This window comes from Pseudophryne corroboree, chromosome 12 (genome assembly GCF_028390025.1).
Source record: "Pseudophryne corroboree isolate aPseCor3 chromosome 12, aPseCor3.hap2, whole genome shotgun sequence".
Lineage (NCBI taxonomy): Eukaryota > Metazoa > Chordata > Amphibia > Anura > Myobatrachidae > Pseudophryne > Pseudophryne corroboree.
In genome coordinates, this window is record NC_086455.1 from 106,749,494 (window position 1) to 106,776,413 (window position 26,920).

The following is a 26,920-nucleotide window of genomic DNA, read 5'->3' on the forward strand; positions in this document are numbered from 1 at the left end:
GGGCTTTTTATTATTTGACCACTGGCACCGACCATCAGAGGTAGTCATTCATACAGTCATTCAACACAGATACCCACAAAGACATAGGTGAGAAGCTGTGGATGAATAGATTAATTGGGGGGTCTTAAATTGTGTCAAATGGCTGCATTTTTCTAAAACAGTGAAGAAATGATAGTCAGCAAGGGCTTTTCTGCAAGATAAGGAGATTATTCAGAGTTTGTCGCAGATTTTGCTATTTTAGCAAAAATCTGCGACCACCAAAATCGCGCGCTGGGGGCCGCCCAGAATAGGGCAAGGCCACTCAGCATGTGTGGTACTACCCCGCAATGCGATCGCAATTCAAATAGCCATTGACCCCTGCCTATGCAGCATAGCTGCATAAGCAGGGGCACTGCCGCCATGTTTCCAATCGCAGGAAATGCAGGCGACATCATTGGCCGGCCCTGAAAACAGCCATGACCCGTCTGTGTTTACTGTAACACTCCCCCCCAATGTCGCAACACGGAGAGATCTGTGTTTAAAAACTAAGCAATCTGACTAGATTGCTTAAATTTTAAGCACGGATCTGTCGTGTGTATGTCCCCAGCGATAGCCGCGCATCGCTATCGCCGGTGCTAGATTGAGCCTTCATGCAGGCTCAATCTAGCGGGTCACTCACTTCAGCGCTGTGTGAAGTGAGCGGTCTCCCCCCTCCCCCCTCGTCTGTGTTAAGATCGCTCAGCACACATCTTCTCCGTCAGTACCCCCCTTACCACCGACTGCAGGGGATGTAGTTAACCCGGCTGTCGGGATACCGGCATTAAGGATCCTGATGCCGAAATCCTAACAGACAGGAATGCCGTCAGCGCTCGCCACGGGTTTTCCCACTCGTGGGTGTCCACAAGACCCATAGAGTGACAATAAAACCTGTGGTGAGTGCAGTGAGCCACCATGCCGTGGTGACTGCACTCTTTGCGCTTGCTCCGCTGCCAGTATTCTTGCGGCCAGGATGCCGTTGTTAGTATATTGACAGCTGGCATCCCGTCAGCCAGGATATCATTACCATTCCGACTTGAGAACCAGATACCAGAAAAGTTCAAGAAACTGAAAGCTATCCACTTGACTTCAAGATCCAGAACTTATCTTCAGTCCATCCAGCAGCGAGACATAGCACTAATAATTACAGTATATATATTTTAATTAGGAAACCAAAAACTTAAGTTGGGCTTTTTTGGCAGCTTTTTAGTAAGGGTTTGGGCTTGTTTTGGGCTTATTTTTTAGTCACCAGCTGCTTGTTTTTCATTTAATAGTTGGCAACACTGCTGACAAAGTCTCCTGTGTGGCTTAAAAATGTCGCACAAGTGCTACTTCAAGCTAATATAAGCCAGTCTACACGGGGGCTCTAGCGGGACCCCCCCAGGAGGGTCCCGTATACCGTGCCTGAGTTCAGCCGCACTTTGAACCGGGTAACCCCCCCCCCTAGCGGGGCCCCCAGTTTGTACTCACCACAGACATCACCTTTAGGCTAGTGTTAGGGGTGTGCGGCGTGCTGCGATTGTGACAGCCAAGGCGCAGTGCCCTGCTGAACAAACAACCTCTCAGGACGGTGGTCCTGCAGCGGGGAAGCGACTCCGCACCTCACAAGACCTGTTCAGATGTTGCTGTTGTTGTTACCAGCCGTTGCTGGTTGTTATATGTTAGTGGTGTGCTGGTATATAAATCTCACCAATCCTTGTTCTCATGTTCCTTCTCTCATATATGTCCCTTCTCCTTCGGGCACTGTTTTACCTATAACTGCCTGTGGGAGGGGGCATAGAGGGGAGGAGCCAGCACACCCAGTGAAGAAATTTAAAGTGCACCGGCTCCTTTGGACCCCGTCGATACCGTATCATACTAGATTTCCCCAATATCCCTTATGGATGCTATAGACAAAAAAGATATTGAGCTCCAAATGCTAGTTCTCAGATTGGAGAGGCTTGCATTGCACAGGAACAAATTACTAAGGGCTTGTACAACCAATATTTTTGCATACATAGAAATGTACATGAAATACAGAAGAAGCACATACAAGCATACAATGCGAGTGCCTGGCTGATATGCCTGCGAAGCACTAACACATAGCACTGTACGCCCGCCAACAAATCACAATGAATGCGCGTGCGTACCAGTGAATTCCTCATAAAGTTCACAGTGCCAGCATACCAGGGAAAGTGGCCATGTGGAGGTGAGGTGGAGTTCCTGCTGGTAGCTACTCTGTAGGGTGCAGTGATAAAACAAATACTGTGGTAGAAGGCAGCGGATTTGCAGTATTTTAAAGAAACTGTGAGAATGGTTTTGTGCCAACATAAAAATGAGTGAGCTGCCAGAATAAAGAAATGTCTAAGCTGTAGCTATACGGGAGTGTTCTGCAGTATAAAAGCACCAAATAGCCCCTGATGGCACGCTGTCCCGGGCAACTCTGCTGCGCCAAGTGTCTTTTCTGCTCAAAATGTGTCTCTTGTTGGCATAAATAAAAGAAATGAAAGCTGCAATGATAGTCCAAATCTGTATAAGAAGGCATTCTATGCCATCTGCTGCTTTGTATGGGTGTAAAACCAATTCCTGTGTGGTTAATGTCACATACTAATAAAACAATTATAATAAACTTAGATTAAAATTGAGCTTCTTAGCACATTTGGTCAAAATTGCGTGCTCTCCTAGCAAGTCACAGTGACCTCATCAGGGGGTGTGGATCATTAGATCGACATGAGTCGACATAAGGTTTTATTTTTTTTGATGTAGTTTTCTTCGTAGAGTGACCGGGAACCCCAATTAGTGCACCGTGTCCCCTCGCATGGCTCGCTTCGCTTGGGCAAGGTGCCTCGCTCCACTACCGCTTCGCTCGGCACAGATTACTGTTCCAATCGTAGTCCACGTGGATCGTTAAGTATGAAAAAGTTCACTTTTTTTTTTTTAAACTTATGTCGACCTTTTGACCTAGCACATGTCGACCTATAAACCCTGTCGACCTGCCAACCCTGTCGACCTAGTGACTGTCAGCCTATAGTGGTCGCCCTAAACATTGTCGACCTAGACACTGTCGATCTTCAGACCGGATCCCTCATCAGGTGGGTCGCTAACATCCCTAATACTGACATTTTATATCAATTTATCCAGGTCCAATTTATGATCGTGCCGACTCTAATAAGTAGATTAATGTTGATTACTGTGGCAGCCGGACACTGAGAGGTGTTGTGCTGCATCTGCAATGCAACTAAGATGCAAATTTAAAGAAAACTATGGTATGTTACTCCTCTCAGTGTCACATGGTATGGTGCAAAGATGCTCAGTGGTGTGATTTAACAGGAAGGTATCCACAGTGCTGATAGACCTAGTATGAAGGATTCTGCAGTATATGTACGATTAACCACCATGCATGCAGTGTATACAAGTAGGCGTATGGCCTAGGTGGTACACTCCTCTGAAAGCCTCCTGCTGGTGGTGGCAGTGGCTGTATCCAAGAGGAGGTTGAATTCCTGTGCTAAGTAATCCCATGGGATAAATTAGCTCCAGGGGTGGTAGTAACAAATTCTTATAGAGGGAAGACACAACAAAAAAAAAAGAGCAGCACAAAGCAGCAATTGTGTTCCTTTTATTTTAAATAGAAAAAAAATAAACACATTCAGCCAGACAGTGGTCACAGTGTTTGGGTAAAATAGAGAAACTGTGACCTGTACCTTTTTATTGGTTTGTCTCAGATAATCCACCTCCTGTGACAACGCTGTCAGGTTCTGCTTCCCCCCTTCTAGGGCTGTGGAGGTTGGATGGTCAGGATTGTGATGTGAATCTGGCCTGTCGCTGTAATGAGGAGCAAGAAAATATTTATTCAGCAAGAGCCAATCACATGACAGCTGTCTCCCGCTTATCCCAACTAGCCATGTACCGTCATGTTCTGTACGCCTGCTTTACATATTAAGTAGGCAACTTGGGGGTAAGCCAATTGTTCTATTAGCAAAGCACGGTATTAAAGTTTAAAGTTAGAAGAAAAGTTTCGTTAGCTGTTTTGTTCAGTGACATATGCATTAGAACTGCAAGGACGTGGTTTTAGAGTTACTGTATCTTAAACGACATAATATCTAGATCAGTCAGTATAATAAAATAGAGCATTCTTTAGATACACATAATTTTCATCCAATTTACACTTGTGTAAGGCACATGTCAGAAAGATGGACAGTTAAACAACTTTGCAAATCTAAAATGTAAGACCAACAAACCCAGGCATCCGAATTACTAATGCAGCAAGTGCATTAGAGACATGACTGGATTCAGACACGTGCGGAAGATAGCTGGATATAATTGCGGTCGCATTGCATATGTTGCATTTCTGCGGCCGGATGGCCCCTATTCATACGCATGGTTTCATAGATGGCATCATGATCAGTGAGCACTTTTACCAGCCCCATCCTTAGGGAAAGAGATCAGTGAGAAAGCTGTATGTATGACATTGCATAGCCCGCAGTTCAGGTGACAAAAGCGCAAGGGGAGATGTGACAGGGTTACGTCAGCAGTATTTGCCTACCCTTGGCTCTGGGGCATGAGCAGTGCGTAAACTCACAATATATGTGCAGGAAGCTGGAGTGCGTTCATCTCTATATCAGCCCCATGGTGTAGAGACAGTGATAGAATGGCATAAATACCCTACATAAATAGCAGGCATGTGCTGGGACCTTAAGGGTTTGTGTGTCCTTTATTGGAACCAGGAAGACAGGGCTTCTGTCCAGAGGGCAAATAAAACTTTATTTAGCACTCCCTGTGGAAAACATTCACATACGAGAGTTCTGCCCAGAATACTGCACGCTGATGGCTGAACTGGGCTCTGGTCAAAGTAACCAATACCGAGCACAATTTTTTGACTGGTTATTGCTTACAAGCGGCCAGCGGTTCTATAGGATGCCTGCTAAGAACAAGTGGTGAATGCAGGCATAGTTGGCATGCATACAGTGCTGCATTGAGGTGGTGGGGCTGATATGTACTGTATGCTCATGAGGCTAAGTGATATTCCACCCTTTGGGGATATACAAATAATGGTTTAAAAAAAAGGATCACACAGCATTACTGAGGAAACTAATACAATGCTTGCCACTACATTTGTTTTGAATAAAGGTTTTCAGTTGCCCACAATTTGATAAATATGCAGCTAAGTGATTAGCCCAAAATGAACAGTTTATTAGTTGTACTTAAGTGTTACTTCACTGACACAGCGGAGTACTCCCTCCCTGTCTCTATTATATGCTATTATTAGTGCTGTATATGGCCAGACAGTACAAAGAAGCACTCTCTGAGAGGCGGAGATATACTTGTCATTGTTACAGCTAGAGACGTCCTGAGGCATTTCCGCATCACACACTGCCACACAGATTAACCAACGCTTAAAAATGTTACTTTCAAAAGCAGGCATTTGCCTGACGTGTTTAATATAATGCAAGGCTCATAATATACTGTACATCTAGTGTTTAGGAGTCATTTGCTGTCACTTATTCCTATCTATACCACTACATCCTCTGTTCACATGATCACTGCTTGTAGACTTAGCTTTTGGTGCATGCCACGGATGGACAAGGTTTATTTGATATTCATGTTTTAATTGAATTCTTGTAAAAAGATTTGCATTATTTTGAATACATTTTGCATTTTCTTCTAAGACTTTACTAAACCAAACAGATACATAAGCAGATTTACACACACAAAGCACACCACTGCCTCAAGCAGACACTTGCCTTGGCTTCTGAGCATCACTTTGTTCTAGACTTGACATCTTGGCTGCAGATAAGTTCCTCGGGCTGGGTGTAGGAATACTCCCTGAGTCATATGCTTTAGATTTTCTAATCTCCTGAGTTGAACCAGAGGCCATTTTTGGATCATGTAGTAAAACAATATTCTAAACAAAATGAAATGGAGATTAAACACAAATATTTTATGTCTCAATGCAACATTACTTTCCCCAAATTCTGCATCAGGAAGACTAAGTTCCAAAATAACTCCACTTAAAAACTACTATAATTTCCTAAAATAAAGCCCGACACTTGCCAGACACCCTCTACCTGAAATTACCTAGCCATATACTGTACTTTCTACCTGATATCACCTTGCCATATACTGTACCTTCTACCTGAAATCAATTTGCCATATACTGTACCTTTTACCTAAAATCACCTTGCCAGACTACGTCTACCAGAAATCACCTTGCCATATACCTTCTACCTAAAATCACCTTGCCAGACCCCCTCTACCTGAAATCCCCTTGCCATACACAGTCTACCTGAAATCACTTTGCCATACAGTCTACCTGAAATCACCTTGACATATATCTTCTACCTGAAATCACCTTGCCAGACCCCCTCTACCTGAAATCCCCTTGCCATACACAGTCTACCTGAAATCACTTTGCCATACAGTCTACCTGAAATCACCTTGCCATACACAGTCTACCTGAAATCACTTTGCCATACAGTCTACCTGAAATCACCTTGCCATACACAGTCTACCTGAAATCACTTTGCCATACGGTCTACCTGAAATCACCTTGCCATATAACTTCTACCTGAAATCACCTTGCCAGACGTCCCTCTACCTGAAATCACCTTGCCAGACCTAATCTACCTGAAATCCCCTTGCCATATATCTTCTACCTGAAATCCCCTTGCCATACACCCTCTACCTGAAATCACCGTACCATATAGTTTCTACCTGAAATCACCTTACCATATAGTTTCTACCAGAAATCATCTTACTATATACCTTCTACCTGAAATCACCTTGCCAGACTCCCTCTACCTGAAGTCACCTTGTCATACACCATCTACCTGAAATCACCTTGCCAGACCTAATCTACCTGAAATCACCGTGCCAGACTCCCTCTACCTGAAATCACCTTGTTATACACCCTCTACCTGAAATCACCTTGCCAGACCTAATCTACTTGAAATCACCGTGCCAGACTCCTTCGACCTGAAACCACCTGCTTAAACACCAGAAAAACACAATAGCTGCTGTTGGAGGGATTGTGAATAATAGATCTCCTTTACCAGCAATCACTATACCCATAGAAAATTTATGAACAATACTAATAATTCATGAACAATACCGACAATACTGTTTCTGTGGTGTTGCCAGAATTGTTTCTCCATTACCACGACAGCAAAGTTATTGAGAAATAAATGAGAGATTTCAATCAGAAGCACTATTCAGTATTTGAATTACTGTAGCAAAAAGAAACATTTAAACAAGTTAAGATTCTGTTGGGCATTATTCCAAACATAAGCCAGGCTTGGCAGCCTGTGCATGCAGCTGATAGTGGTTCTCTGCTTAAAGGTTGCTACTGATCCGGCCTACATATCCATAGATCAAGTAGTGAAGAGTCAATCCAATTAGCTGCAATATCATCGCAGCTGCGAATTGTCGTGACAGGGGCCGCACTTTACGGCGGGCCGAATTCGCACAAAACTGCTCGCCACCCCATAGAGGTCCGAGCAGTTTTGTGCGAATTGGGGCTGAATCGAGGCCGCGAAGGGTGCGAGAGATTGTATGCCGTTGCCGGCGTTTAAACGTTTTAAGCTAATTGGATTGACCCCCTAGTGTGAATACAAGAAGATTTTTCAAACCATCTACAGTAAGTGGAAATGTTGCCCATAGCAGCCAATCAGGTTCTAAGTATTATTTATCTTCTACAGTCTATAAAATGATAGCTAGGATCTGATTAGTTGCTATGGGTATCACTTCCACTTGTCTCCTTTAGAAGGATTAATACATATCCCCCTTAACAAAACATGATGCATGTTGCAGAAAATTGTGCAATCTCACCAGTAAAATATTTAGCTTGGTGTTTTACACAACGAGTAGGTTATTTTATTGCTCCGTCAACTGGATTAAATGGCTGAATGAAGCAGCATGTGAGAAGCATTGTGTGCAAGCTTGGCCCTGCAGCACTGACTTACTTGATACACGGTTGAGTTACTGTCAGATAATACTGTATATATGATTACAAAAGCAATGAAAGGATCACCTATGAGTATATTCTGTATTCTTAGATTTAAGATAAAGATTTCCTCTCAATATAATCCCACAGTATACAGCACAAACATTTCGAGTGATTCACTTATTAATTGCATCTAGTCTAACGTGGATTCTTGCCCATGTTGCATAACACTGTTTTGATCAAGTGATCCGTGAGCCATAGTGCTTTCCCAAAGATGAGAACCATTCACTGCGCTTTTCACTTCATCTTTTATCTGTGTATTTGCCAACAATTGAATAAGATTTTCAGAGATATATTACTGCTTAGGAGCTTTAAGATACAGGCAGTGGATCATTTATTTGTTTCCCAGACAATACAGAAAAACAGAAAGATTAAAAAGTTAATAATTGCTAATGCACAGTGATAATATAAAGGCAGACACAAACACATCTTAAAAAGATAAGTCTCCTTTTTAGAGGTTAATGGGTGTATTTATCATAGGGAGAAATGGGGAAAGGTAAGGTTCATTTAAGTAGCCTCCCATTCAGCAATAACAGGCAGTACCTGCACCATCAACTTTTTTCCTAGTGCTATCGACAGGGTAGGATGGGAATAGCAGGTCCCAGCGTTGGGAAACATACTTTATTTAATTCAATATATTTTACATTTTTAATCATGTGAAAATAATGTCTTCAAAAAATGTATTTCATTTATTTTTTCTATATGTCAAATTTCTTTTTACAATGTCACTGGCCAGGCAAAGTGGTAAACTCAGCCTTACTGCTGACAGGATGGCATTGCCAGGGAACCAGCTAGGTTGAAATGGTAAATTGTGGTGATAAATGTTCTATTGCTGATTTTGAGAAAATAGACCACTAAATATACAAATAAAATTCCAATACCAAGTGTTTCTAGCACTTGCAGGGAGATGCCTGAGTGAGTGAGCCGGCGGTTCCCGTGCAACTCTGCTAGCGTCAGGCGCAGACACAGCCATAGTTGCACACAGAATATAGGCATGCCACATATCATTTTAAGAAGCCTGCTTGTGCGTCTTATTTGCATAGCAATGCAAATACTAAGCTTTTCTAGAGAAAAATGCACAAAAAGACATCCTGTGTTAGTAAATGGGTTCACGACTAGGCACAACTAGAAGGGCTGTTTAACGTGACTGCAGCAACGATGAGAGAGGACACATCTGTATGTTCGCTTTAGCTTCTATATCTTCAGGGCACAACGTTGCAGGCCCTTCATATATGAGGGGCTCAGTGGAAAGAGGCATATCCACAAAATATGTTTCTTACTTTTCAGCTAGTTATGTCTTGAAATAAAATACCAGGGATTTATATTTGTTGCTGGTGAGAAATAGGCACATGACACTATGTTAGAAGTTAGTGGAGTAGACGCTAGATGGCAGAAGCTACCTGATGGCAGAAAAAAATTCAAAATCCATGTATTGTGGCATATGCCCATTGGCGTATCTATAATGGGTGCAGTGTGTGCGAGGCACACGGGCCCCCAGGGTCCAGGGGGGCCCACCCCGCACACACTGCACCCATTTGTTTAATACTTACCTCTCTGGAGTCCCCCGTCGGAGCCATCCCTTCTCAGCAGCGTAATAGAGTTTGAACACTAGGGGGAACAAACTCTATTGTGCCTGCTGAAAACTCCGGAAACATGGCACGGCGGCCATTTTTCTGGAGTTTCACGCATGCGCATTAGCAAAATCTTCAGGAAAATGGCCGCTGCGCCGTGTTCCCGGAGGTTTGCGCATGCGCAATAGAGTCTGTTCTCAGACTCTATTGCCGCTGCGGAGAAGGATGGCACCGCCGGGGGACCCAGCAGAGGTAAGTATTAAAACACCTGTGCATCAGTCAGAGAGGAGGGGGCCCCTGAAGCAGAAGGCTGCACACGGGCCTCCTCCTCTCTTAAAACGCCCCTGCATATGCCTCTTTTCCACTAAGCTCCTCATATATTTAGCACCCGCCAGTGTGCCACAATGGAATCATCGGGTTTGAACAGAGTATTATGTGTATAGGTTGTCATATTTATAAAACTAACGGTTATTGCTCAGGATGTGTGCCTTCAGGGGCCTTTTTTTCAATCACTGATGGCAGTGGTGCCTTGTAAGCTATAAGAGATTATTTTACGTGCCAATAAATTAAAATCCTCTTGTCAGGACTGCAGCTTGCGCTATCAATTTACTGCCAGGATTAGACCTGGTTTAAACATGTGCAGCCCTGCCCAGTTGCTGCGCAATGGGGCAGGGCTGCACATGTGTAAGTATAAACTGCGGGGGAAGGATCTAAAGATCCTTCTTCAGCAAAAAAAGTATCCTGTAGGCTACAATGGCTGACACTTGGGGAATTGGATTACATCACTGTTTCCATAGAGCTGTGTGGGCAAGGCAGTTTTGGTGGCTACTTAATGCCGGACAGATTTCTGAAAGATAAATACAACCCTTTGTTTCGGTCACTGTGTTTACTAGAGTTACTGACATGTGCAGAGGTGGCAGCCTGTGGCATCCCAGCTTTACGGGAGTCTCAGTAGGCAAGAACAAGGTGAAAAATATAGTAACTTGTAGGATGCAGTGTATTCAGGAAAACAGTATAGTGGTGTTGTGAGAAACCCTACAGTGACGGTCAGCGAGGCTGCAATTACACTCTTTATATAGGAGTTTGCTCATAGATTACTTTTGCTTAGCAGGTAGTTGATACTGAAAATTTGCCATAGTTGGTGCCTGCTTGAGAATATGTTATTGGATGGGTGCCACAGCATTACTGAATGTGCTTGTAAAGTAAGGCTGATAGCATATCATTAGATGAATTTAGAGGTTTTCAGGGACAACACTACAAAGTTAAGCTGTTCTTATTTCAGCATATCACAAAGAATCAGGCACATTCAGGCAACGTGTTGCAGAATATGGCCAACCAAGCACAGTATTCAAGTAGACGGCCACTTGGCATCACAATATTAGACTGGCAAGGTAATTCAAGTCGCACTTGTCCAAGTCATTGAGGATTTGCTGTTTACCTGTAACAGAACAAATAGTACATATAACTAGAAGCCTTGTTTGTACTGGGACTATATATATATATATATATATATATATAAACCATGGATCCGGCACTCCTCTAATAGCCTTTAAAGATACTTGCCAGGGTGCATTCCCATGGGCTAACCAGCCCTACATACCAACATATACAGCAAGGTGACACCCCTGGACTCCATTCAAGTAGAAAAAGGTGCTTTTATTTACGTTTTGGGGTAGTTTCCCCCCCCCCCCCATCATCAGCTTTTGATGGATTACACAGAGATGGGTGGTCAATGCAATATATAGAAATAAACGATCTTCAGATTCAGTTTAAGAAACTGTCATAGATCCTGAAGTACATTTAGAAAGAATCCATTCAATAGGAATTGCAAATAAAGGTGATGAATGGCATCCAAAAAATGGCTATAAAAATACAAACACTTTCTTACTAATGACCAATAATACACAAATATGTGATGAATGCTCGATAAGTTCTGATGTGTGCATGTGTATGGGTCACCAGCCTGAATCCTGAATGATTCAGGCTGGTGACCCATACACATATTGCATCGACTACCCATCTCTGTGTAATCCATCAAAAGCTAATTGGTATGTGATTCCATAGCGAGATTCTCATTTTTTTCTAATTTTTGCAATTTAAGGCCTTCCCTCCTCATGACCCCCTTCTCCTTTTTTTCACCATTTAGGCACTATACCCCTGATGAAGTCATTGTGACAAAACGCGTAGGTTTCACCAATGTGCATTCACGATGTCGCTGTATTGATTATCTCTACCCTGAGCTCACACCTTTATTTAAGGCGAGGGAGAGATTTGATACCATCTTCTGTACATAGACATTATATGAATGTATTGGTGCTGTATAAAAAAAATGTTTTAATGTCGTTTTAATATATTTGACGTTAAAGCATTGGAAAAATAAAAATCATTACTTGATTATTAATGGTTACTATTTCTTGGGTGATTTGGTGAGGGGTTCTTCATCCAAGGGAGCCTCGCTTCTGACCTGCCAAACAAAGTTTCCTGATATATGGAATATATCTCCGGTCCATTGAAACATTTTGAACTGTAAATTCTGCTTTTGTAGCTGTATTCACAGCTATATATGTATTAGCGCACTAGGATATTTGTTTTGAGATATATATATATATATATATATATATATATAGAGAGAGAGAGAGAGAGGGAGAGAGAGACACACACACATACTGTATATGTGTGTGTGTCCTAACTATATATATATATATATATATATATATATATATATATACACATACACACACACACATACACTTCTGGAGGAAAGGAGGTATGTCTATCAAAAAGCACCGATAGTTGGAAGGTATGTATTTATATGACCCTCAAAAGACCATCATATTCCCCATTGATGACACTTGTTTTGTCCCCGTCACAGTCATATCCAATTATTGGGTGCGTAAAATAAATAAAATAAAAGTGAGAAGTTGTGACGTAGTTTCTTTATAAACCAAAGTGAAAAGTAAAAGTACTATTGCAAATGCAAGAACTCCCATTTACAAAATGAAACAAGGAGCAAACTCTAAATACAAGAGTGCTTAAACAATGTATGGTTAGGCATTCCAAAAACAGATTACTCCCTCTAGTGGTTGTAAAATATTATGTTTATCATTATGTATTTTAAATTTCATCAACTAAAAGATCTTATGCTACAAAAACAGATAAAATCATAACCTCTTCTTTAACATTACAGCAATACACAGAAGTGAAACAGAAAATGGGCTGAACAGTGATGCAGAGAGGTTACCCACACACACCAAAGCCTAGTTTTACATATTATACTTCAACTTTATTTTTATAATAATACATGTTACAGTTATGTTTGGGAGGCATATTTATAATACACATTTTGTGGGAAATCACCTCAAAAATTGGGATACCCTTAAAATGTACATTAATTATTCCCTGAAAGTATTACAGGGGTTCAAAGATATCTGCGCTTTCACGGTTTCTCATTACAATAGCGTTAGCTACTGTAGTCTATGGGCTACATAACACAATTTACCGGGAGAGGGATTGTCTGGATCCTTCCCCGGCAAGAGCCACTGCTGCACGTGCTGCCTAATGACCACACATGTGCAGTAAGTCTGCACCAGAAAGTAAAGTGATCCCTTCTGCAATCATTTTTAGCTTATACGTTGCTAGGATATGCTCCTATTGGAGGGCTTGTCCCTAGTTGTGATTTTTAACACATCTTAGCTGAAATTATTTCTTATTGCACAAATAGTGAAAATAAGAAATTTTATTGAGTCTAAACCTCAATAAACAGTAAATGGGCCACTTAATGTACTTTTCTTCTAATACACCATTATCAGCATTCCGCCATAGTGTCTTTTATGCTGTTTCTTACCTGTGTATGCATATAGAGACAGATAGATGTGTGGTGGGTAAGTCCAGCTGCCCCGTAGGGGGTGACATTCAGTCTCATATAGGGGGGGCCAAACTAAAATCTTGCCTCCCCCCCCAACCAAAAAGTTTGTGACACCCCTGACCATGACCCTAGTGGTCGCACGCTCAAAGGAAACCATACCATTTCCGTTTACAGATCACTATCTCTCCAACAATGTACGGTTTCATTCAAGGGGCTCTTGTTTTATGAACCAATATGACCATTATAATGACTGTGAATCAAGAGGCAATGATTCTGTATTAGGTCTCTAAACAGAACCAAATTATCCACAATCATTGTTTGTTTTACTTAAATAATTGTTATGACATGTGATTCTCTTTATCTGTTACATTATTATTTACTCTAGGGAATGTGATCAGTCTTCTAGGGATAATACAGCAGCAATGCTCTTGTATAAACAAAATGTGCCTGAGCACAAACAGTAAAATAAAAAAGTATCTTGGAACATTTCTGATACTAGGGCATCATTGATTTTCATATGGGAGAAAGTACTGTTACCCATAACAAGCAATCACCAATCGGTTTTCCTTGCCTCAGTGCAAGTTTTACAAAGTTCGATTAACAGAGCAAATCTGGAAAACCAACATAAACTTTACACTACAGCTCAGTTGCCAATAAAGGTGCACAATCTGTACAGGACCAATGCAATCAACCAATCAGGTATTAGATTTCATTTTCTATGCACATTGTAAACAATGATTGCAGGTGTCTAGTTATCATGATGTAGCACATGGTTACTGTGGTGTAATACTGGTAAGTTAGTCCTTCTATACACTTATAAAAAATATATAAAACACAAGAGTATCTGGATAATAATAAATATTGTACAATAACACATCTTCCTTTATCCAAATAATGGGAGTTTTTTTGTGGCATAGCCTACTAATCCATTCAGACCACCCTTCATTCAGTTCAACTTCGCAACTACTTTTCATTACTAAACAGTCTGTTATTACTCTTATGGGGATACAGTCATTAGGTCGACAGGGTCATTAGGTCGACATGTACTATGTCGACGATTCAAAAGGTCGACATGAGTTTAAAAAATTTTTGGGGAGTTTTTCATACTTTACGATCCATGTGGACTACAATTGGGAACGGTAACCTGTGCCGAGCCCAGCGGTAGCGGAGTGAGGCACCTTGCCCGAAGCATGGCGAGCGAACACGTTGCACTAATTGGGATTCCCCGTCACTTTACGAAGAAAAAAAAGACACCAAAAGTTTAACAAAAATTCATGTCGACCTAACGCATGTTGGCCAAATGACGGAGAGAGGAAGGAGAGAAAGGCAAGATGTTAGATAAAAAGAGGAAAGAGAGCGCAATGAAAGGATGGTGGAGAGAGGAAAGATTGGAGGAAGGAAGAGAAAAGGGAGGAGAAATAGAGAGAGGGAAGCAAAGAGATGAAAGAGGGAAAGAGCGAGGGAGGAGAGAGAGGAAAGAGGGAAGGAGAATAGAGTGAGGAAAAAGTGTGAGGGAGGAGAGAAAGAGGAAAGAGTGTGGGTGGAAAGAGTGAAGGGGGAGGGAAAAGAAGAGGGAGGAGGGAAAAGAAGGGGGGAGGGAAAAGAAGGGGGGAGGAAAAAGGCAGAGAGGAGTGAGAAAGTAAAGCGTAAAGAAAGAGTGAGAGTAAAGATTGAAGGAAGAGTGAAAGAGGGAGAAAAGAGGGAGGAGAGAGAGTCTAACTCTAATGTTAACATTATGGCAATGTCAACATTTCAAATGTCATCAGAGAATGTGAATATTTTAACAATGCCACCAATATAACTGTCGACCTTATGATAGCATCTGCTAAAGACATGTCACACTGAAAAGAGATAACACATGAAGGCATTACAAATAAATATATAAATTTTATTCTAGAATTGGAATTAATTTTCCCTATTTTTGTTTTATTTTAGATCATATTGCTGGTGCCAAAATGTATGAACAATTACACTATACTCAAAAGCCACTGTAAAAGCTGTAAATGTAACTGGTATACATCAAGAAATCTAAAAATTTTATTAAAATTATATTGTCCAATCATGATCTCATCATTTGTAGTTGGGTCTTATTGGCAAATCCCTTGGGAAGAGATACTGTATATAGGCCGATGTGCACTGTCATCCCGCATCCACAGTAACAAACCACGCAAGCTAAGAGCTTATCTGAATGCTCAGCATGGCTAAATGGCCGCATTTCATCCATTTGGTCAACGGAATGTGCGGTCATAATATACTGTGTAACTCGGGCTCGTTCCACTTGGCAGCACTGATCCATTTTGTTGCCACAGTTATAGCAGAAGATGGTTGTGACATAGAGCTAACAGAATTTTGGGATATAGAACTTAACTTATGTTGAAGCCACAATACATTTTAAAAACAATTGTTCTGACACTGTAAAAAGTATAACACAACTGGTCCTACATCTCTACCAAAACTTACACAGTAAAATTAATTTGACATATGTTGGAGGAATGGCAGCCAAAGAGGGTCCTTGATGCTCATTTGTTGGAGCTGTCCCAGACACTTCCTGTGGACTGAGGTGAGAAATGGATATTCTTTAACAGAACTGCCAAGGTTCTGCCGTAAATTCATCTACCAACCCTACCAATTCCGGACTTCCGTAAAACGGCAGAAAAGATTTGTCAGGCACATTTTCAGTGCTGCCACGTGCCAGACTACAGCACCTTGGAAAAACTCCCCAAATCCTATGTGTTCTAGCCAGCCAAATTTGGAAACATACCAAATGGAACATATGACCAGCATATTGAGGAAGTCTACTGTCTCCTTATACAATATCTGGCCACCCTGGGTCTGTTTTCCCTACAAACTGTTGCTGACTTTAAATGCATGCCTCTTCCTTTCCAATTCTTTTACCAACAGTTTTTAATCTTCTGGTCTCCTTTAGTCCCGTGGCCCAAAGCTGCTGCTGGCTATAACTGGATTTACTGCAGAGAATACAGCGAGGATGTGGCATATGGTATCACTGGGTCACAGAAATAGACAACTCTTCTAGGTGATAAAGGCTGAAGGAAACCAGAGTTATTCAGTGATTTATTCAGTAAACGTTGCAGAAAAACATGTGAAAGCCAAAAATAGTCAGCTGAAAGTTGGCAACCACTTTAAATCCGTTCTGGTGTACTGGCAGCTTAGTGCAGGAAGCAAATCCAATGAAACACCATGTTTTACGCCTTTTAGCCACCCTACGTACTCCTCTCACAGCTGCAAAACATTAATATTCTGCAGTACTGTTTCACTTGGAAATGACTATTTGTAAGTATTTTCCCATTTCCTTGGTTTTATCTATAAAGACAGAATCTGTGTAGAAGACTTAAGCAGAGATGAGAGGCACGCCTTTCTTCCTTTACAGAGTGGTTTTCATGAAGCAGAGTGTGCGTTTTTACAGGATTGTTTGGAACGGTTCTGTGCTACTGTTTTTAGTGCAAACAGCTGTGTGATAAACGTGTGTGAATCCCTCTGGGTGGCCGCAACTACACTGACATCATCATACAGAGGCAGCGCAATTAGAAGAACTACAAGGAGAGATGAACAAACACCAGCTGTGGGATCAGGGGACAACAAACAAACAGAAAACAACAACAGTAATTGGAACATACTAAATAGATAATTCATACAATAACAAAAGCATTTATACATGTTCCAGCTTTTATTGAAATTGAAGCCATTCTAGTCTAGTGACTAACCTGAAATGATACAAAGCAAAGTGCTAGAAGTTAAATAAAAAGAAAAAAAGAAAAAAGGTAGGAGAGTATAAACTGAAAAATAACGTAAATGTCCGACTTAAAAAAGGTCCCTTTTGAGGAGACAAATAATAGGCTAAGAACTTACAGCTGTTCTCAGCAATGGAAGTACATTAAGCCTTGAAAGTTGATGTAAACAATTCCTACAGGTGTCCCAATATCTTTTGGTTATTTGATTACAAACCCGTCTGTCTAAAACTAGTCTTGGAACAGTCTTATTACACCCTCTGAAACAGAACTACACTGGTCAAAGTAAAGCTGGGTATGCACTGGAGTGACGAGCGACGAATGCCAGTCAGCCCGTACACACTGGAATTATATTAACCTATTAAGACCCACTGTCCTATTAATATTACATACATTTGTAAACATCAAAATTCGATTCTTACATACTTTTACACATATAGACCCAATGTTCTATACATAAGACACATAATAATTTTGTAACTGAGGCCTGATTTGTAACAATATTGGTGTAATCATGTTTAGAATGTTTGTCTGAGTAAGTTTATCAATATATATTTTGAAAATATAAATGTTCGAATTATGGGTTTTAATAAGTTAATAACATCCGTCTCTAGCGACCGCTGGAGCGAACAATTACCCATAAACACTAAGCAATGTAGATGATTTGTCGCTACAAAATGGCAAATCGGACCAACATTGTTCCAGTGTGTATCAACTGTGAAGAGAAGACTAAGATGGCAGTATGAAAACTATTGCTAAAATCACAAAATCTGGGTCACGAAACACCCCAGTGGACTATTGCAAACTGGCAGAAGTTTCCATGGATCAATGAAACAAAATTTTAAACCTTTGGTACATCAGGCAGGGTGTCTGTATGCCGTCAAGTAGGCAAATCATGGTTCCTCAGTGTGTGACATCAACTTTAATACCTGGGGGAGGCAGGATGATGGTCTGGGGCTCTTTTCCTGGATACCAAATCAGTGAAAAGAGTGGAGAACTGAGCCAGTGGATAAGTTGTCCAAGGTAACCAATCAGCATTGAAACAACATTTATAATTTGCATACTAAACAATTATACAGAGCAGTTGATTGGTTGCCATGGGAAACTTCTCCAATGGCTCACTTCTCCACTGTTTGCACTGCTTAGTACATCTCCCCCCAAGTCTATGTGGCACCCTGAACTAAGAGCTCTACAACAGCATCTTCCAGTGCCATGAATTATCCTCTGGTCTGCGCCTACTTGGTGAAGGGTTCATCTTACAGCAAGATAATGACGCAAAACATACAGTACTTCCAGCTATTCTGAAGGGAAAAGAACAAGACAGTAGGCTTCAAATCATGGATTGGCTAGCACAGTCTCTAGACTTAGACTTATACCCCATTGTGCCGATTTTGGATGAATTGGACAGAAGGGTGAAAGGAAAACAGCCTACACATACAACACATTTGTGGGAACGTCTCCAACAGTGTTAGGAAGAATTTCCCAAACAATATTAGATTTCCATAATTGTAGAAAAAATGTCACAGGTATTTTCAGTGGTGATATCTGCAAAAGGTGGCTGCTTTAAGGGGTCAGATAAACAAAATTATTCTATGATGTCTGTTTTATCATTAATAAAGACAAAACCATAAACAGCATGGTTGGCATAGTGATTAGCATTACTGCCTCTTAGCCCTGATGTCATGAGTTAAATTCTTGACCAAGGAGCTATCTTAATCTAGGTACACACTACACAATATGCCGTCTGATCCAGTGGATCGGACCGACATATCTGACACATCACCTAGCGTGTACCTGCCATGTCACTGAATATGCATTCTCCTGCGCATCGTCAGTGACTTCCTCCATTGGTCCTGAATGCAGGGCCGATGAGCGACATTGCTAGCGAGCCCCCGCCATCGCTTCTGACATCTGCAAGTGTGTACGCACTTGCCGATGCTGGCACCCCCGCCAGGTCCCGTCGATGACGAGGTCACTGGATACACACATCGTGTAGTGTGTACCAAGCTTTAGTGTGCATGTGTGTCCATGTAACAGGGAATATAGATTGCAAGCTCCAATAAGGCAGGGATTTATGTGAAGGTCTGAAATATTCTATGAAAAGCACTACATAAATAACTGTCGATGATTTAAATGAATAAATAATCAATACTGCAGTGGTTTCATAATACAGCTGGAATATGGAAAGGGATCAAGGCGGGTAGTGGAGGGGGTAACAAACAGGAGAAGAGAGATTGTAGAGAGAGATGGTTTATTATGAACAGATCACATCACAGTTGTATCTGGATTAAGTGTCTTGCAAAATACATCACTATTAATAATTAGTCAAATTAGTGGGATGAATTCCTGACATTATCTTAATATATTGGTCTGTGACAATATTTGTGACAGCCTGAGAAAAAAGCTGGGCAGCACACAAGCAGCCAGACACCTACACTGTATGACCCATCTCACAGCCAATAAAGGCAGCACCCTCCCTGTGTAAACCACCCCTTAGCCTTCCACAAAGGTCTCCCCATTCCAAAGGCTGCAGATGTTTGAACTGGCACCTTTCTCCGACAATTGCTCCAAGACTTCACAGGTAACATAAATCCCGCTCTGGTTAAATAAACGTGAAATGACACAATGAAACACGCCTAGGCTTTGCATTTATTCAGCAGAGGGAATTTACAAGACAAATGGTTTTAAAAATATTTAGCCTAGGACAACAAACCGCAGTGTGATTTAACAGTTATTGTTAATTTATGAGACTGTGACAGGAGGGCCTTGCTGCCTTTAACAGTTAAGAAGTTTATAAAATGGCTTTTGTTGATCAACCAGGCCAAAAGCCGGACATGCAACAAGCTTAAATTCCTGGGTTTATCTCTGCGCTGATCTCGGAACATACTCAAATATTACCACCCTTTTCATGGGAGCAAAAGTCCTTCTTTTGTGTAGCAATTGCTGTTTCATGCTTGAAGCTGAGACACAGCTGAACTACCCGTGTAAACAGGTGCGTTATCAGCATGGTCTATTCTTTATCAAGGCACAAACGATACATAACGTCGGATAAGGGACACTGCTGCAATCCCACAGCATATGTCACACGCACAACAGAAACAAAATAAAGACATCATTTTGTTTCCCTGCACACACACACATAATAAGAATTTATATATATATATATATATATATATATATATATATATATAGACAGAGGTGGTGATCTGGCACAGCCACATATTGCAGTCGTTACCTGATGAAAATGCCACTTTGAATAAACGGCATTGAAACGTTGTTATCTACCTACTGTCAAAATCCTTGGAGTGCCGCACCACCAGCTTGCTATATATATATATATATATATATATATATATGTATATATATACTTGATAAGTATCCGGATATGCTATTCCTTTTTGTGCTAGGAATTTGTTGATGACTATGATCTGATCTTAGGTGAGCTGTTTCACGTGGTACTATGAGTTTGGGTGGCTCTGTCACAGGTGAAGGTGGTGAGACTTATGTAAAAGTAGTATGGTCACACACATTGGAAATTGGTGAGATGAATATTTATTGAGGTGAATATACTATTGGAAGGTTATCAGATGGTACTTGGCCTGGGAGGCGTAGTTCCCTGTATATGTGAATTTGTCTATACTTTATTCTTTTCACAGACACATGACAATGATTTGATGAACGATGTTAATGTAAAAAGCTATTAGTCTTGAGAAAGGTTCGTCACACGGACCGAAACGTCGACATATAAGGCTTTTGACTTTCTCAATAAAAGTCTTTTTTATGAATGGACTTCATTCATTACAGCGAGAGTGCACCTTCCACCTAGTGGAAATATTGCTGCTCGAGTGGACCTGATAAGGGTTCATTAGGAGCACCCGCAACGTTGGAGTTTATGGGATGAGAGTGCAGGACCACCGTGGATATATATATATATATATATATATTTATTATTTTCTGTTTTTTTTTATAATTTAGCTCTAAATAAATTCACATAAATAAAAGCTTTACAATCTTCTTGGTTGCTTCTTCCACCATCATCAGCCTGGCTCAACGGGAATATCATTGTACACTAACTAGTGCCCTAACTACTCTGGTGTCTCCCATTTGTCAAAACTATTTACAGAGTACAGACGGATTACATATGATTTACCGGAGGACGGGTTGCTGGCTGTCAATATCCCTGCAGCGGTATCCCAGAAACCAGAATGCCGGCAGCGGGATAAGTGCTAAGAGTCCCCTTGCGGGCTCACTGCGCTCACCACAATGCGGGCTCGGTGGCTCACCATAGGATCTATTCCAAGTGGGAATAGCCCTGGAGTGCCATGATACCGTCTGTCGGCATTGTCAGGATTTCGGCGTTGGTATCCTGAGCGCTGGGATCCCGACAGCCGACATTCTAACTGCAACCCATGCAGACAGGCCCCAGCTCCCTTAAGCGTTGTAGTGTTATAGCACAACCTTAACACTTAAATGACTTGGGAACAACTCTGTATACAGTATAGAGATGTTGTTCAGAAGAATGGGGGAAGCGAGAGGCCATAAGGCAGAGGATTCCCAAATGCTGTCCTCAAGGCACCCTAATGGTCCAGGTTTTAAATATATCCATGGCTCAGCACAGAGGTTTACATCAAATTGACTGAGGTACTAGCTAAGTTACCTGTGGTCATGCATGGATATGCTTAAAACCTGGATCGTTAGTGTGCCTTGACGACAGTGTTTGAGAACTTCTGCAATAAGGTGAAGTACTGCAGGGGTTGAAGGTATTAGATCCACTACAGAAAATATTGGGGGGCACTTATTTATGATTATGACAGTCCCAATACAGTGCATCTGGAAGTATTCACAGCGCTTCACTTTTTACACATTTTGTTATGTTACAGCCTTATTCCAAAATGGAAGGACAACCATCTCTGCAGCAATCCACCAATCAGGCCTGATGAGACAAAGGTGGTCATTCTGACCCGATCGCAAGCTGCAGTTGTGCGCAGCGGTGCGATCGGGTCAGAACTGCACATGTGCCGACGCCGCAGTGTGACGGGGCATGCCAGACGGTAATAAGTAAGACTAATGCTTAACATTAACTTGTTCTTATTTTATGTTTAATAAAACATAGTCTTTCTGCTTATATTCAGACCTAATAGGAATAAACTAACATTTTTTAATTTTTTTGAAATATGTAAAATAAATCAAAACCTAAGAACATTATTAATGTTAGTGAGCATGAAAACATGGGTTATCAAGGCCAGGGCCGGACTGGCCCACACAGGCACAGGGGAAACCCCCGGTGGGCCACACAGCCCGAAGGCCCACCCCCTCCTCTAAGGATCAGGTTCCAGACTGTGCGCTATAATTATACGTTATACATACTGTATGTTACATTTTACTGCACAGGACTATGGTGTATTATTTACTGTGTATTGCTGTTATTTATCAGGTACATTATCATATATGCACTAGCAGTATTTATTATAAATATTAATCAAGGGGCTCAGACAATGCACTCTTTAATGGTTAGCCAAGTTTTCTGGATGCTGACCACACCCACAAGCATGGGCCCCTACTCCGGCATAGGCCCTTCATGCCTCAGTCCAACACTGATCAAGGTTTCTAATGCATGATTAAAAATAATTTCATTAACACAATAATGTAAAAAAAAATGGTTTACACTAAAAAAAAAAAAAACTTTTTTTTTTTTAAAAGTTTGTTTTTTTTACAACCTGTATTTCTTCCAACCCTGCCTACCATAGATGAATCTTCACGTTTTCCCAAATGATCGTCACATTGTACTACTTAATCAAAACTTTTTTTTAATTGTGAATTTGCACACAAAATACTCCTGTAACACTTGTTCACCGAGAGCATTTAGCTTTTATTCACACAAGGGAATCAAGAAATTTTCAATAGTACAACTATAAATAAATATAAATACATATATTTAACTTGTCTCTGCAATAGCCAATCACAGCTTAGGCCAGAGTTTCCCAAACTCCACCATTACAGTCCAGGTTTTAAGGATATCCATGTTTGAGCACAGATGATTCAGGGCCTAATTCAGACTGGTGATCGGAGTCTGAAGCCCTTTGCGGAATGCGCCTGAGCACCCCGGGAGCCCAGTGAGATGCTAAGAGCATCTCAGGGCTGCGATCGCCTCTGCATGATTGACAGCCAAAGGCGGTCGCGGGGGCATGAGGGGGGCATGCCAATGTCGTTAGAACGCTGTTGGCGGGGCATGGCCCGGACAACGCAGGTGTGTCCGGACCGTTGCGTGGCAGGCCGCGGCAGCTGTGTGACGTCACTCACAGCCAGTGCGACCCAGGGAGCTGCTCGCCAGGTGCAAAAGCATTGCTGCCGTGCGATGCTTTTGCGCCTGTGAGGAATGGGGAGGGGGGTGTAGGGCCTGACATGCGGGGCAGACTAGCCCTGTACTGGCCATCCGCCCGCATGTCAGAGTAACTGATCGTAGATGTGCTAAATTTAGCACATCTACGATCAGATCTGAATCACCCCTTAATTAGTACATCAGTCAATTTGTTTTAACCATCTGGACTAAAACATGGATAGCCTTAAAACCTGAACTGTAATGGCTGAGTGTGGCAAACTCAGGCTTAGGGGGCAAATCATATTATGTAAATATGACTGTGCATAGCAAACTTGACGGAAAAATCACACAAGAATGCACTGACCTTAAACTAGTAATTTGAGGAAATGTCTCATATCACAAATGTGGCACCACTGTACTTCACGCTTGTCAGGCATTTATAGGCGATAGATTTACTCAAGCTGTGTACTAAACCTTCCAGCTGAACACAGCACTATCAGAATCTCAGTCCATTGTGTCATCTCAAGCTCAGGGAGATTATTATATTTCACCCTCTTAAATCACAAGAATTTACAGGAGTCAGTGAACAGTAGCAAAGTGTCCACACGTGAAAGTAGACGCAGATCAAGTGTACAATAAAGATAAGCAACGTTTAGACTACTGAAAAGGGTTTACGTTCATTCAAGTTATGTTTTCTTACATTTTTTCACATGTCCAAGTCCGGACTCGGATTTACTTGTTTTTTTCTGCCAAAGTATTTATCTGATTTATCTTATTGGCTATCCAAAACACGTGAGAGCCGATCGCCAACAAGATGACATTTTTGAGATTCAAGTTAAACCAAGTTAGTCTAAACTTGATCATTTCTAATTTTAAGTATCAATGATACCCCTTTCACATCACCAAAATAACCCAGGTTATTGCCGGGTCGATGTGTAGTGTGAAAGCGCCAAAGTGAATAACCCAGGTCGAGCAACCCGGCATTTCAACCCGGGTTAAAAGAAGGGTTAAACACAGGTTGGACCCATGTCATTGTGCAACGTGAAAACCTCTGACTTGGGATACTCAACCGGGGTCTCAGAAAAAAGCTGCTGATTGGCTGTGTATGTGTCTGCTCAGAGCAGTCCCCAGCCCCTCCTTTTGTTTCCTTTGAAACCTCATCAATGTGAGCCACTATAGTCCATTTTAAATCATATCACAGTGTTTAACAAGGGTGACCCATGTTCAGTGCGAAAGGCAACAACCCGGTATAACCCGGGTCAAAACTGCAATTTGAAAGGGTCTGAGCCCACCACTCCCATTACCGCTCTTGCATTCCATGTTCCAAACCCCCGCTGAATGCCATTAGTATAGAAAATACACAGAAAATAACCCCCGATTGATCCTGTCCCAATAGATGTTCATAATGCATTCGTTTTAATTAAACCGATGCTGGCAGTTGATGGACAGAAATACATTCCAGTCATTGCAGGCCGAAGGACAAACCAGAGGAGAATTCAGGGAGATAGCCAAAGAGTCCAAAATAAATTACCATGTGTGGGAATAGTACCTGCTAGTCGGCATGCCGACTGTCGGGATTTAGAGGGGGGTGGAATGTAGCCGTCTGTATTGTGACTGCCGGTCACATAACTAAATCCCGCTAATATTGTGACTCACAAGTCAGCACAACATTCTTCAAACCTCACCTGATCCACGAGCCTCTTTCTATTTGCCAGTCAATATCAGAGAACCATATTTCTTTCACTCGCAAGATAGTGGCATTTACTTGCAATAAAAACACAGGTAATTAGGATAGGTAGTACAGTATAACAGAGTGGTTGCAGTAGAATATAGGCCTGATTCGGAGTTGGAGTGCAACAGCTGATGCAGTTAGCGATTTTGAGTAAATTGCCGATGCACATGGCTGCATACACACCTCGACAGGACATCAGTGCATGGTCAGTTATGCGTTTCTGGACATCAACTGGGAGGCTACCTTGCGAACACACACAATAAGTCATTTTTGTGGTAGTGTCTTGGGTGTGGCCAGATCTCAATGTAGCCAGCCTTCCATCCTATTATGAGGCGTGTGTATCCCATTGGGATGCTTTGGTCTGGCAGATTATATGTACCCAGCATGAAGTAGGTATCAGTGTGGCGGTACGACTATATGCAAGAAGCTGTATGAATACTCACATTAACATAAAGTAGGGAGTCCGGATGCTACAACCAACTGCTCTTGAGTCCGTTTTACAGCCGACTCAGAGGTCATATATGACAGTACATATTTTAATCTTAATATTATTACAAATTATATACAATAGAAAAAGGACCTCAAAGTGAGTGCAATACTACTCTCACATCTCTGTGGCACCAGACCTAGGCACACAAGTCTTTTCTGTTAACATGGATCAACTGGCTATTTGGATTCCTCATATATTAATATAACCGGAGTGAGCATTGGTTGTGTTCCTTATCCCGTAGCAACAGCACTTTTCTTCTTTTCACTACCAGTAGCGTTTGGTTGGGTCACTGACTTCCATACCCTGGCTGGATGCCATACCCTCTTGGGATGACAATACAAAGAGCTGTGTATTTTAAAAATCGTCATTCTCCATTGTTGGACTTGCGGTTAGTGGATTTGCTGTATCCAATATTACTTTTAACAAGTCCTAGAGATGAAGACGGAAGTCCAAAAATGTGCCATTTTGAACCACAGCACTGTACTGTAGTTTGCTAGAGGGCGTTTTTTCACTCCAAAGTGTTTGGCACCCACCGCCATGCTACAAACAGATTTACTTTAATCTCTTAATTTACCCATTCTTCCTTCCAATTATACACAAACATTATATTAATAAACAAAACAAAGCAATAAAAAAATAAGTAATTCAACTTCTTGGGGCGGAATTCCCTTATATTACGTGCCGGCAGTCACTAGGTGTTGTCAGAGCAACTCAACTGTTGCTCCGTTCGGGTGCGAACAGCTGGCACTGCCATTTGAGTTTGCAGCCCCCCTGTGAGTGAAAAGTGACACATTTGGGCGCCAAAATGGCGCTTTTTCGCTTCCCGCACTGCAGTTTGGTCAGGTTTAGCAGTTTTTTCACATGGCTAAACTTGCGCTGTCTCGTCGCGATCAGCACAAAAAAATAAATATTGCCTTTCAGATCTCCAGTCACTTTAGAAGGGACATCAGGCGCGATAAACAATTGAATTCTGACTAAAAACTTTACGTGCGATATGGCTGAGAATATTAAAGTTAGAAACAGATTAGACTTGACACCAGACAGATCAGATTTGGTGACAGGGATGGCTCTGAATATAAGACTTGGCACAAGACATGGATTATCAACATAGACATGGCATCAGCTAAACAGTAAGTACATTTTTTTCACTTGCATACCCTCCAACTGTACCTTTTCGGCAGGTGCAGTACATTTTTGTTATGGT

At 41.6% G+C, this 26,920-nt stretch overlaps 1 protein-coding gene across 5 annotated transcripts in view; it reads right to left on the reverse strand.

The window, feature by feature from the left end:
- MIPOL1 (mirror-image polydactyly 1) overlaps positions 1-26,920 on the reverse strand; it is a 921,515-nt gene that overhangs the window by 625,847 nt on the left and 268,748 nt on the right. For all 5 annotated transcript variants that reach the window (XM_063947849.1, XM_063947848.1, XM_063947845.1 and 2 more), the window contains 2 exons: positions 5,736-5,896; positions 3,696-3,816 (listed from right to left, as the gene is read on the reverse strand). In XM_063947849.1, coding sequence (XP_063803919.1) covers positions 3,696-3,816; positions 5,736-5,869 — 255 coding nt within the window. In that variant the 5' untranslated portion in view covers positions 5,870-5,896. The remainder of the gene's footprint in view (positions 1-3,695; positions 3,817-5,735; positions 5,897-26,920) is intronic.